The sequence below is a fragment of the Arachis hypogaea genome, chromosome 19, assembly GCF_003086295.3.
Source record: "Arachis hypogaea cultivar Tifrunner chromosome 19, arahy.Tifrunner.gnm2.J5K5, whole genome shotgun sequence".
In the NCBI taxonomy this organism is placed as follows: domain Eukaryota; kingdom Viridiplantae; phylum Streptophyta; class Magnoliopsida; order Fabales; family Fabaceae; genus Arachis; species Arachis hypogaea.
The window spans coordinates 115,343,900-115,355,780 of record NC_092054.1 but is presented as its reverse complement, the minus strand read 5'-3'; the positions used below and the strand labels follow the sequence as shown (position 1 = coordinate 115,355,780).

The 11,881-nt window shown below is 37.6% G+C and overlaps 1 protein-coding gene and 1 long non-coding RNA gene across 2 annotated transcripts; one reads left to right on the top strand and one right to left on the bottom strand.

The window, feature by feature from the left end:
• The first annotated feature begins 2,407 nt into the window (after positions 1 to 2,407).
• On the top strand, positions 2,408 to 5,026 carry LOC140182320 (uncharacterized). Its single transcript, XM_072228482.1, has one exon. The coding sequence runs from the start codon at positions 2,408 to 2,410 to the stop codon at positions 5,024 to 5,026; it is 2,619 nt and encodes an 872-aa protein (XP_072084583.1).
• Positions 5,027 to 8,394: 3,368 nt separating this feature from the next.
• Positions 8,395 to 9,914, bottom strand: LOC140182008 (uncharacterized). Its single transcript, XR_011877777.1, has 3 exons — positions 9,855 to 9,914; positions 9,588 to 9,743; positions 8,395 to 8,542 (listed from the first exon to the last, which is right to left on the bottom strand). It is a non-coding gene; the product is annotated as an uncharacterized lncRNA (long non-coding RNA).
• Between the last annotated feature and the right edge of the window lie 1,967 nt (positions 9,915 to 11,881).

Below are 11,881 nucleotides of genomic sequence, written 5' to 3'. Positions count from 1 at the left end.
ACTAACAATTTTTAGTCATCATCTAGTTAGTATAATTATTAAATTATTTTTAACAAATAAATTTTATTAATTTATATATATAAATTCTAAAAAATATGGATATAAATTATATTAATTTATGTATAAAATTTTCGTAAATATAGATATAAATTATTTTTTTATATATAAAATATTTGTAAATATTGATATAAATTATTACTAATTAAATATTGATAAAAAATAATAATATTTACTGACTATGTAACATTGTTCTATTTAAAATTCATCATGTTCTACCATACAAGACTGTCATGGAAGATATTTAAAGACTATAATAAGTTAGCATAAATTATTATAAATATTAATGTTAATTACATGGATGATGAAAGAATTAAATTTGAAGTTAAAGATCGATATTAAATTACGGAATTTTCATTTTTCTCATGCAAGATACATGCTAATACTTTATACTTGTTATACCGCATACATTCAAAACATAAATTGGTTGTCAATAATAATCGATTATTTTAGAAAGTAATCATACAAATAAAAATTATTGAAGTAAATATAATCTTTCAGCGGTGTTCTCTAACAACTTTTTTTTGGTCAATTTACACCCTTACGCATACACATCCCCTTCCCTTCTCTGTGGTTCTGTATATTAACTTCCTACTCATAATTAAGATTTGAACTCGGTGCACACCAAAGCAAACATAGTTGCTACTAAACTAAGTCTTGTAGTGCTCTAACACACCCTTAAATGTTGAAGCTTTTTTTTTTTTTTTGTCATAAAAGGTTGAAGTCAATTTTAAAAATTTTGAAAAATATTGGATAGACTAAAAATATTACTTACCAAACAGAAAAAAAAAAAGGTATTCAACTTAGCATCTATGGGTTGAAGCAAATATGGGTTAATTATGTTAGCAGTTATCTGGGCTATTTAGTGGGCTGACATCAATAAATTCCTTCCCGTTTTTCCATTACAGAATGTTTCCGTTGGTTTAAACATTGGACCCAATAAAAAGATTAGATAACAATTCTCTCTCTTCCCCAAACCCAAAAATGTGCCGATTATTCATACAAACACACGCACACACACAAAAAAAAAAATGTTTCTATATTTTCATTTTCAAAATATTCAAACTAACCACAAATGGGATGGATGAAATACCTTAACATAAGTAATAAACTCAAACTAACCACACACAAAAAATGTTTCTATATTTAATATTTTGTTTATATTATTTTATTTATTTTATTTATAGTATAAACAAAATATATGTATATATATCTTATTTTTAATATAAATGGAATAAATAATATTACATTAATTAATAAATATTTTTATAATAATATATTTTGATAAATAAAATATTTAATTTATTTATTTAAAAAAATTTTCAAAATTTTTATTATATTACTTTAATTTAATCTTTCTTTTCTCTTTTTCATTTAAAAAAAATAGCCTCCAATAATCTTTAACAATTGGTACATAAGGACAACATGTTATATTAATTTTTTGGTAAACACCATAGAATCTTCTTTTAATTTATACTTTTAAATATTATTAATTAATTACCCACTAAAATATTAAATTGGGTTGCCCTGTAACATTATCCATTAACAAATTTTATTGTATTGGACTTTATTTCGAGTTCTTTAACAAAATAAATAGTATACATTAGTGACACCCAATACGCAAGATATGTTAAAACTTTTTGCCGTACAGAATTTGTTAGTTTTCTCCCTAATTAGGCTGTAATTGCAGAATATAGACATGGTGATATTTAGGAAAGTACATTGTATAAATTGTAAGCCTAGTGTGTACCTCGTCTATAATTAAGTAGACCATTGAATTAAATTGTATGTTGCCCGTGTCAAGAAATAGTAAATCTGATCTTATTCACATAAATGCTTCTATTTAATAAGAGAAAATGATGATAAACCTTCCATCTTAATAGCAAGGTTTGGAAGTGATATTACCGTTATACGTCGGTTACGAGTTATAGTTCGGCAGTCCCCTTTTTAATTGGTACGTTACTTCTGCGCATTTACCCCGCCGACTTTATGGCAATAAAGTTCTTGGTCGGTTACATACAACACGATTAATTCATACCTAAACGATTAGTATCATCTTTTAATTATAAAAACGAATAATCGGAGTTCGCCGAGGTATGTTGGTTCAAAAACAAAGAGACTTTTCCTAAATTATTCTCTTAAACTAACTTGAGCGTCGGAGTGCTTTTTGCAGGTGCTCCCCTCATTGTCTTCACTTGGCGGCCGAGCTTCATTGTGACGTACTAGGAGATCGGCTGATAGCTTCCAAGAAACGAGTTATAGTTCGGCCATATCCAGGCAAGAACATTTGGCGCCCACCGTGGAGCCGAGAAGTTAAAGATCTTTCTTTGCTTATTTCTCACAGGCTCCAATGGCTGATGCACCACCACCCACCCCTTCCGAGCTCCTTCGGATGGTTACCGAGCTTCAACAAGCTAACCAACAAATGGCCGAGGCAAATCAACGTATGATGGAGGAAAATCAAAGGATGCAACAACAAATTGAGCAATTAGTCAATGCTCGTATCGAGCATAATAACGACCACCATGGACGACGAGACAATGATGAGCGACAATCTACACCAACGCATGTCTCGGAAACACCCCAAGATGATGAAGGTGGTGGCCCTCGTAATGATGAAGCTCCTCCTGAAGACGAGGATAATGAACCCGACAACTCTGTGGGACCATTCACAGCTGACATAATGAATTTTCAGCTTCCTAGGCAATTTACCTTGCCTACGACGTTAACCCTCTATGATGGCCTGGGAGATCTGAAGCAACACGTCAAAAAATTTCGATCTATTATGATCGTTAACGGTGCATCCGACCCTATTTTATGCCGATGTTTTCCGTCTTTTCTAGATGGTCCTGCACTTGACTGGTTTTGCTCTTTGCCTGTGGATTCTATCTCACGTTTCCAGGAGCTGGCGAAGCAATTCGAGGATCACTTTGCAGCATCGGCGATATATCTACACGGCTCCGACTATTTAACAACTGTTAAGCAAGGCCCTCAGGAAAGCCTGAAAGACTACATCACCCACTTCACGAAGATAGCGATGAAAATTCCGAACCTTCATCCCGAGGTCCATTTACATGCAATCAAAAGCGGCTTACGCCCAGAGAAGTTCCAGGAGACCATCGCTGTATCCAAGCCAAAGACACTAGCCGAATTTCGTGAGAAAGCTAAGGGGCAAATAGATATTGAAGAACTTCGTCAAGCCAGGAAAGCTGAAAAGTTGGCAAATACAAAGGATGACGATAAACCTCGGGATAGCAAGAAAAGTTTTAAGCCTACCCCACGATATGACTCGTATACGCAGTTTAACGCCAAAAGAGATGACATTATCAAGGAAATCCTGAACTCCAAGTTGATCAAACCCCCTCGAAAGGCCGGCAGCTACCCAGAACCCAAGAATATTGACAAATCCAAGTATTGCACATTTCATCAGAAGTATGGTCATACAACCGATGAATGTGTTATCGCAAAGGACCTCCTTGAACGCCTAGCAAGACAAGGACATCTTGACAAATATATTGCAGGGCATATGCAGAAAAGGACTATTCCTACAACGGACCCATCTCCCATGGGGTCCTCATCCAGGGACAAAGAAAAATCCCCCGCTGAGCCACGGGGTATCATCAATTGCATCTCTGGAGGATATGCCGGAGGTGGGCCCACAAGTTCGGCCAGAAAATGCACGTACAGGGCCATGTTGACCGTTGGGGATACCACCAACAATGCTCAGCCCGTACAAGACATCCCAGAGATGACCTTCTGTCCAGCCGACTATAATTGCATTGACACAAACTTGGATGACCCTGTTGTCATCTCTATCCAATTAGGAGACTTAATAGTCCGGAAAGTACTGCTGGACCCAGGCAGCAGCGCCGACGTATTATTTTTTGCTACATTTGAGAAAATGAAATTAAGTACTAACATTTTGCAGCCATCTGTAGGGGATCTGGTCGAATTTTTAGGAGAACGGGTTCCAGTCATGGGTTCAGTGTGGTTACAAACCACACTCGGTGAGCAACCACTTTCCAAAACTCAAGATATTCAATATCTCGTGGTCGACTGTTTTAGCCCTTATAACCTTATTCTCGGGCGACCTTTTTTAAATCGATTTGCTGCAATTGTTTCTACAGTCCACCTTTGTGTAAAGTTTCCTGTGCAGAATAATGTTGTTGCTACGATACACGGCGACTTACAGGAAGCTTGGTACTGCTATAACACAAGCCTCAAGCCTATCAAGAGAAGCAATGATCGGCGGGTTAACTCCATAAGCGCCGAGCAGCCAATATTAGCCGAACTAGATCCCAGAGTCGACTTCCAAGATCGTCCTACAGCAAACGACGACCTAACAAAGCTTTTTCTGACGGACGACCCTATGAAATTCACTTTCGTGGGAACTTCCGTCGAAAGCAAAGAGAAGGATAAGCTCATCCGTTTCCTGCGCGAGAACGTCGATTTATTTGCTTGGACATCAGGGGACATGCCAGGCATAGATCCATCTGTTATTACTCACAAATTGGCCATAAACCCGGCGGCCCGACCAGTATCCCAGAAGAAACGGAATCTCGGAACCGAGAAAAGGCTGGCATCCATGGCCGAAGCCAAAAAGCTCATTAATGCAAACTTTATCCGGAAAATCAGGTTTACGACTTGGTTAGCCAATGTCGTCATGGTAAGGAAAAGCAACGGTAAATGGCGGATGTGCGTTGACTTTACCGATCTTAATAAAGCATGTCCTAAAGACGCATATCCTTTACCTTCTATTGACACTTTAGTAGATAACTCTTGTGGTTATGGTACCTTGAGTTTCATGGATGCTTACTCTAGTTACAACCAGATTTTCATGCATCCATCAGACCAAGAGAAAACAGCTTTTATAACTGAGTATGGTAATTATTGTTATAATGTCATGCCTTTCAGCTTAAAGAACGCAGGTGCAACTTACCAGAGGCTGATGAACAGGGTCTTTGACTAGTAGATAGGCCGAAATATTGAAGTATATGTTGATGATATGGTCGCCAAGACAAAGGTCGGCCATTCCCATGTTGACGACCTTGTTGAAATCTTTGGCCAAATTCGAGCTTATAATATGAGGCTTAATCCGGAGAAGTGCGCTTTCGGTGTGCGAGGCGGCAAGTTCCTTGGCTTTATCCTCACTAGCCGAGGAATTGAAGCGAATCCGGACAAATGTCAAGCAATTCTTGATATGACTAGTCCCACAAACATTAAAGAAGTGCAGCAATTAACAGGGCGTTTGGCGGCATTATCCAGATTTCTACCATGTTTAGCATCTAAATCCCTAGCTTTTTTTAAATGTTTACGAAAAAATACCACTTTTCGATGGGATGAAAATTGTGAGACCGCCTTTCAAAGTTTAAAGCAATTTCTTTCTGAGCCCCCTGTTTTACAGAAGCCTAAGCTCAGAGAACCGTTATACTTGTATTTATCAATCACTGACATGGCAATTAGCTCTGTCCTTGTTGCAGAAAATGAGAAGGCACAACAGCCAGTTTATTTCGTGAGAAAGTCACTGCAGAACGCCGAGCTTTGCTATCCGAGGTTAGAAAAACTCGCCTACGCACTAGTCTTCTCGGCACGGCGTCTTCGTCCCTATTTTCAAAGTCACACAATAAATGTCAGAACTTCTCAACCACTGCGTCAGATACTAGCCAAGCTCGAGCTAGCAGGAAGATTAATCAAATGGTCTATTGAACTATCCGATTTTGATATTCAATATCAACCAAGGGGCTCTGTCAAGTCACAATACCTCGCTGATTTCATCACCGAATTTACGGGACCAAGCTCGGATGCTGACATTGCACACTGGAGGCTATTTGTTGATGGAGCCTCAAACCCCCAAGGATCTGGAGCAGGGATACTTCTGGAAAATCCTGAGGGGGTTGTCATTGAGCATTCTCTTCGGTTTTCCTTCAAGGCCAGCAATAATCAGGCCGAATACGAAGCCCTAATTGATGGGCTCAGGTTAGCCATCGAACTGCAAGTTCTTAATTTACAAGTTTATTGTGATTCTCTGCTAGTCGTTCAACAAGTAAACCAATGTTTTCAAACAAAGGACCATATTCTGTTAAAGTACCTAGACATGGTAAAACAATTAATGAATAGTTTTTCAAATATCAAAATTACTCACATAGCTAGGGATCAAAATCATAAGGCAGATATATTATCTAAGTTAGCTACCAGCCAATCACACACTGCATCACTTCTGCAATCAACCCTACATGAGCCGAGCATAAATATCATCGGCACTTTCCATATAGATAGTCATGATAGCTGGCAACAGCCATACATCCGATATCTAAAGAATTGAGAGCTTCCACCAAATAACCAGGATTTGAAAAAATTCAAGCGACAAGCATCTTTTTCATACTAATAAATGACAAATTGTACCAGCGGGGTTACTCTCGACCATTACTAAAATGTCTGAACAGGTCAAAGGCTGACTTAGCTTTAGCCGAAGTTCATGAGGGTATTTGCGGGACACATTCAGGCGCAAGAAGTCTAGCGCAAAAGATCCTCCGTGCTGGTTTTTATTGGCCGACCATATGGGACGACAGTAAGAAAAAAGTTCGGAATTGTGACCATTGTCAAAAACATGGTCCGAGCATTAACGTCCCAGCCGAAAACTTACATCAGTCAATGGTAAGCTGGCCATTTAATCATTGGGGAATCGATATTCTCGGCCCTTTTTCTACAGCTCTAAGGCAGGTAAAATACTTAGTGGTTGCAATCGATTATTTTTCTAAATGGATTGAAGTTCAACCATTAGCTAGAATAACATCGGCGCAAATGATATCATTTGTTTGGCAAAAGATAATTTGCAGATTCGGTATACCTCGTCATATAGTAACTGACAATGGTCGCCAGTTTACCGACCATAATTTCAAGAATTTTTTGCAGAACTTAAAAATTAGACAGCACTTCTCCTCGGTAGAACATCCTTAGTCCAACAGATTAGCAAAAGCAGCGAATAAGGTCCTCCTACAGGCTCTAAAGAAAAAGCTCGACGACTCCAAAGATCTCTGGGCCGAACTTATTCCGGAAATTTTGTGGGGTTACAACACTACGGTACACTCATCAACTAAAGAAACGTCATTTCGTCTAGTGTATGGATCAGAAGCAATGATCCCGATCGAAATATCACAAGGCTCGTTAAGAACGGAAGGAGACTCTCATGATGATGCTCGACGAGCTGAGCTGGATTTAATTGAGGAGGTGCGCGACACAGCTGCAATTTGCCAGAAAGCCTTGCAACAACGACTCGGCCAGCGACATAACAGAAGGGTGAGGCCGAGATTTTTTCAGATTGGCGACTTGGTGTTAAGAAAGACCGAGGAAGCTCGAAAACCACCCTCACATGGCAAGCTTGTAGCAACATGGGAGGGACCTTACCGAATTCATCAAATACTCGGCAAAGGAGCATATGTTTTGGAACAATTGGATGGCACAAAGTTACCTAGCACTTGGAATGTCAACTCCCTAAAGCAATACTATAGTTAGCAAGTTGCAGAATGCTGGTACTCTTTTTCCTACCTAGAGATTTTTCCCAAATCTAGGTTTTGCTCAAGGAGGTTTTAATGAGGCTAGCTTACCTATTCAAAGTTGTAAAGGTACTGCATAAATGTCAATTTTCTTCAAATAGTTTATTTTATTCAAAGGTTATTCCAAATACTTGCTTTCACATATCAACTTCCATAGTTCCAGTAAGAGACAAATCATCAAAACAAAAGTCGCATTGTTCCCACATGCGCACGCCCGAAAGCTGAGAATTCCTCAGCATACTATGATGATCGAACCGTAACAGCACTACAAGAAAAAGGCGTATTTGCAATAAAAAATATTGTTACAAAACGTCGAAATTTTGAAACAAAAGATTTTTGTAACAAAAAAGGGTCCATTGCAGTAAGTCCCGTTACAAAAAGTTTTTGTAACGAAAAATGGAACTGTTACAATTTAATACAATATTTTGTAACAATTTTTCCTGATACAAAAAACCAGAAGCCGTTACAAAAGTGGTAACAAATTTTGATCTTGAAGGTATTTTTTGTGACAGTCAATTTTTTTCCTATCAAAAAATTTTGTTACAAAATGTAACATGATTTTGTAACATTTTTTTCTTTAGTTACAAAAGCAAATTAATTATTTTGTAACAACTTTTTTTTATTATAAATTACATGCATAATTTACTAAATTATTTTTTAAATTAACTAATATATTAACGCTTTTAATAAGCAAGTTTACATGTATATAATATGCAAAAACATACATAAATCAAACAAGATCCTTTTAGCTAAAATTGTCTTGAAGCAAAATAACATTAGCTAGTGAGTACATTGATTAGTTCAACCAAAACATAAAAGTTCTAACATAAAAGTTCAACCAAAACATAAAAGTTCTAACATAGATTAGTGTCTCTATGCATCAAAACATTCTTGAGCCCTCAAGGTAGCATATGGTCACCATTTCAGCACTCCTGTGAATAAGAAAAACCGAAACAAAAAAGTTAGAAACAAGATATAATACTAATTATAATTTTTCCACTAAGTTTTATCCAAAATGTTTAGAAAAATTTCGGCAGAACCTTCCCTAAATCTTGGATATTTCCACCGTCCACGGTTCCAACAAACATAACCAATGCACAACTTGCACCCTTTCAAACAACACAATGCAGTTTAATTGAGCAACCAAATAGGACAACAACCAAATAGTAAATAACAAAACCCGAAGCTTCCAGCTTCCAACAACCAAAACAGTGAAGCACTTAGCCGGATAATCAATCAATTGAGCTTAGCAACAGTTGAAAACCAAAAGAAATTAAATACCAACTCAATCAATTAATTGAATCAAAGATGAATATTGAAAACATCTTAAAATAAATTTCGACAGCATTTCAGCAGTAAATTTGCCTATTTCACAATTTCAATCAATCAATTCAAATTTCATATGAATTCTTTGACAGTTAAAAACACAAAAAATCATAATGAATTCATAGGAAGGAAGTAAATAAGCCAATTCCAGCAAGAAAACATGAGGAAACAATTAAAACCAATCCAACCAGCAAGAAGCAGAGCAGCACTCAGCAGAACAGCAATCAATGGCCCATCATACAGCATCCAAAATAGTAAAATGAACAAAGGTAATGGATTTAGGCAGCATTCTATTCATTGAAGTCAATAACCATTACACTTGCAAGCAGCAGGAGCATAGCAGTTTATCCATTAATTCAACAGAAAATCAATCAAGTCAAACTAAACGATTTCAGCAACAGATTTATCAATAAAACCAATCTCAGTTCAGCAACCATCATCTATTCCAACACAAATAATAATAACTCAGCAGCATTTCCTTTCTCATTGAATTTAACAATCATTCAATAAGCAAGCAATGAGGGGGACAAATCAGCAGCAATAACAACTTAATGTGAGAAATTATTCAACAACAAATGCACACACAAATACAAGGATTACTTCAATGACTCATCATGCTTATCCACATAAGTCTGCAGTGAAACCACTTACCGTTTCACTTAAGAGGCTTGTAACAACAGCTTTTTTATCAACTTTTTTCTCATTCTCCCTTTCAGGCTCACTGTCAGTACTGGTAGGAGGTGGAAGTGCTGAAGCACCAAACATGGCTTCGTCATGAGCAGCTTGGATTTGTTCCTCCCTTCTTGCCTTGATAAGAAAATGGATTCGATCTATGTTTAATCTTCCATACATAGATGATGCATGTATGTTAACAAGGAACAAAACTGACTATTCATGAATATAAGAAGAGGAATATACCTCTATTTTAGAATACTGGAAACTCTGGCCAATTTTCTTGACCAAGTAAGCATCATCTTCAGCCACTGTAGATAGGTGGGCAAATACAATCAGTTCAATTAAGTTTCAGGCTTCAAGCCAAACCCCAAACCAGTACTCATTATCATTTATAAGAAAAAATATCATTGGCATTCAATAATTAAAAGAATCACCATGACTAAGCAATGAACAATTAAAATCAGTAAGTATTGGTGGTATTAACAAGCACACAACAATAGTACTCAACATTGGATCAATTAAAAATGAAGTTTACATTATCAGGATTCAGGACCCTGTGTTGCATTATCAGGAAAACATAGGAAGACTAAAAAAATTGTCCATTTTAAAACAGATTGTATTTGCAATGAAGAAATTTGGGCAAATTTATTTAGAATAATGAAATTGACAAACAAGTCCAACCTTCAATTTTCTCATCTTCAAGAGGCGCATCCTTGTCAATGAAAGCAGCTCCGACACCTAGAAGAACAAAACCCGGCATAAACGAACCATGGTCGGAACCCAAACTGGAGTGGGATAGGGTTTGGCAACTGCAGGGGAGTCCTCCAGCGGCTGCAGGAGCGGTTTTCCAGCGCCATTCGGTGAGGCAAAACAGCGGTGGCAACTTCCTCTGCCGTCACCTCCTCTCTTCCGGCGACAAGCTCCAGCGGCAAGGATGGTCGAGCTCCCTTCTAATAATGGCAACGATGTTACTTTCTCCCTCTCTGCCTAGTTCGATGGCGACGGCTCGGCTGGGGTTTGGTGGCAGTGATTTCTTTGTCGGCGACCACAAGATGCGGCTTCTCGATCGTGTCTCTCCTCGGGCTCCCACAAGCGACGGGACGGACTCAGAGGCGGCGGCAACGGCACGCGCAGCAGCAGTCCGTGATGGTGACGATGGCGGCGCTGGCTTCTTGGCGAGGACCATGGCGGCGCTGGCTTCGTGGCGAAGACGATGGCGTCTGCAGGAACACTTAGAGACGACGACGGACACAAGGACATGGATTTCTCCTTCCTCACGCACGCTATCTGGTCCCTGACGACGGTGGTTCAGCCATGGTTCAGCGAACAGAGGAGAAGAGAAAGGAGCAGAGGAGGAAGAAGAAGAGAAGGGTGGTTCGGGTAGCTGAGGCAGTGAGCTCGCTGAGGAGCAAGGGGGTGAACGGTGGTGATGAGGTGGTGATGATCAAACTTGATGATAATGGCTGAACGGGGGATGAAGTTGCTCTGAAGAGGAGGAAAAGTGAAAGGGAGAGGCTGCGCTAGGGTTCCTGGGTAAAAGGGGAAAATTATGGGTTAATTAGGGTTAGGGTTTATAGGGTTTAATTTGGGAATTATGGTTTAATTTGGGACAAAAGCGAAATTAAGAATTTTGGGTAAATTGGGGTTGGTAAATTTTTAATAAAATTAAAGTATATTGTATAAATTTAAAATCTAATTTAATCTCTTAAAATTACTTTAAAAATATTACTCAATTATCAATTTATTAATCAGCTTTTAATCAAGTATTCTAATTTAAAATTAGAAATAATATAATTTATTTTCTGTTTATAAAAATTAAAGTATTAAATTCTAAAATCTCAATTATTTAAATTAGATCATATAAAATTCTTATTATTTTATATTTGCTAAACTTTATTATTTAAATATAGAAAATAATTCGATAATTATAAAATCATATAAAACCTTAAATTACTTTAAATTCAATTAATCAAAATTTACTTTAATTATCTTTAATAAAATAATTTCTGAGATTAAAATACTTAATAAATAAATGAATCAAAATTAGCTCTTAATAAATTTTTTTCTGAAATTTATGCATCTTACAACGCACACGACGGGACAAAGACCACCGAAGACCACCAGATTGCCGTTCACAACACAACGGCGGAGGAGACGGTAATAACAGACGAGATGACGACAAAGAGAACGTTTTCCAAAAATTACGCCGGTCCTTCTTCTTCCGACAAGATCTCCATTGCGCTTCCTGGAGTGGTAGACGGCGCAGAGTG

Bases quoted from the DNA above. Each gene is read 5' to 3' on its own strand.
- LOC140182320 (XM_072228482.1), top strand. From the start codon at position 2,408: ATGGCTGATGCACCACCACCCACCCCTTCCGAGCTCCTTCGGATGGTT.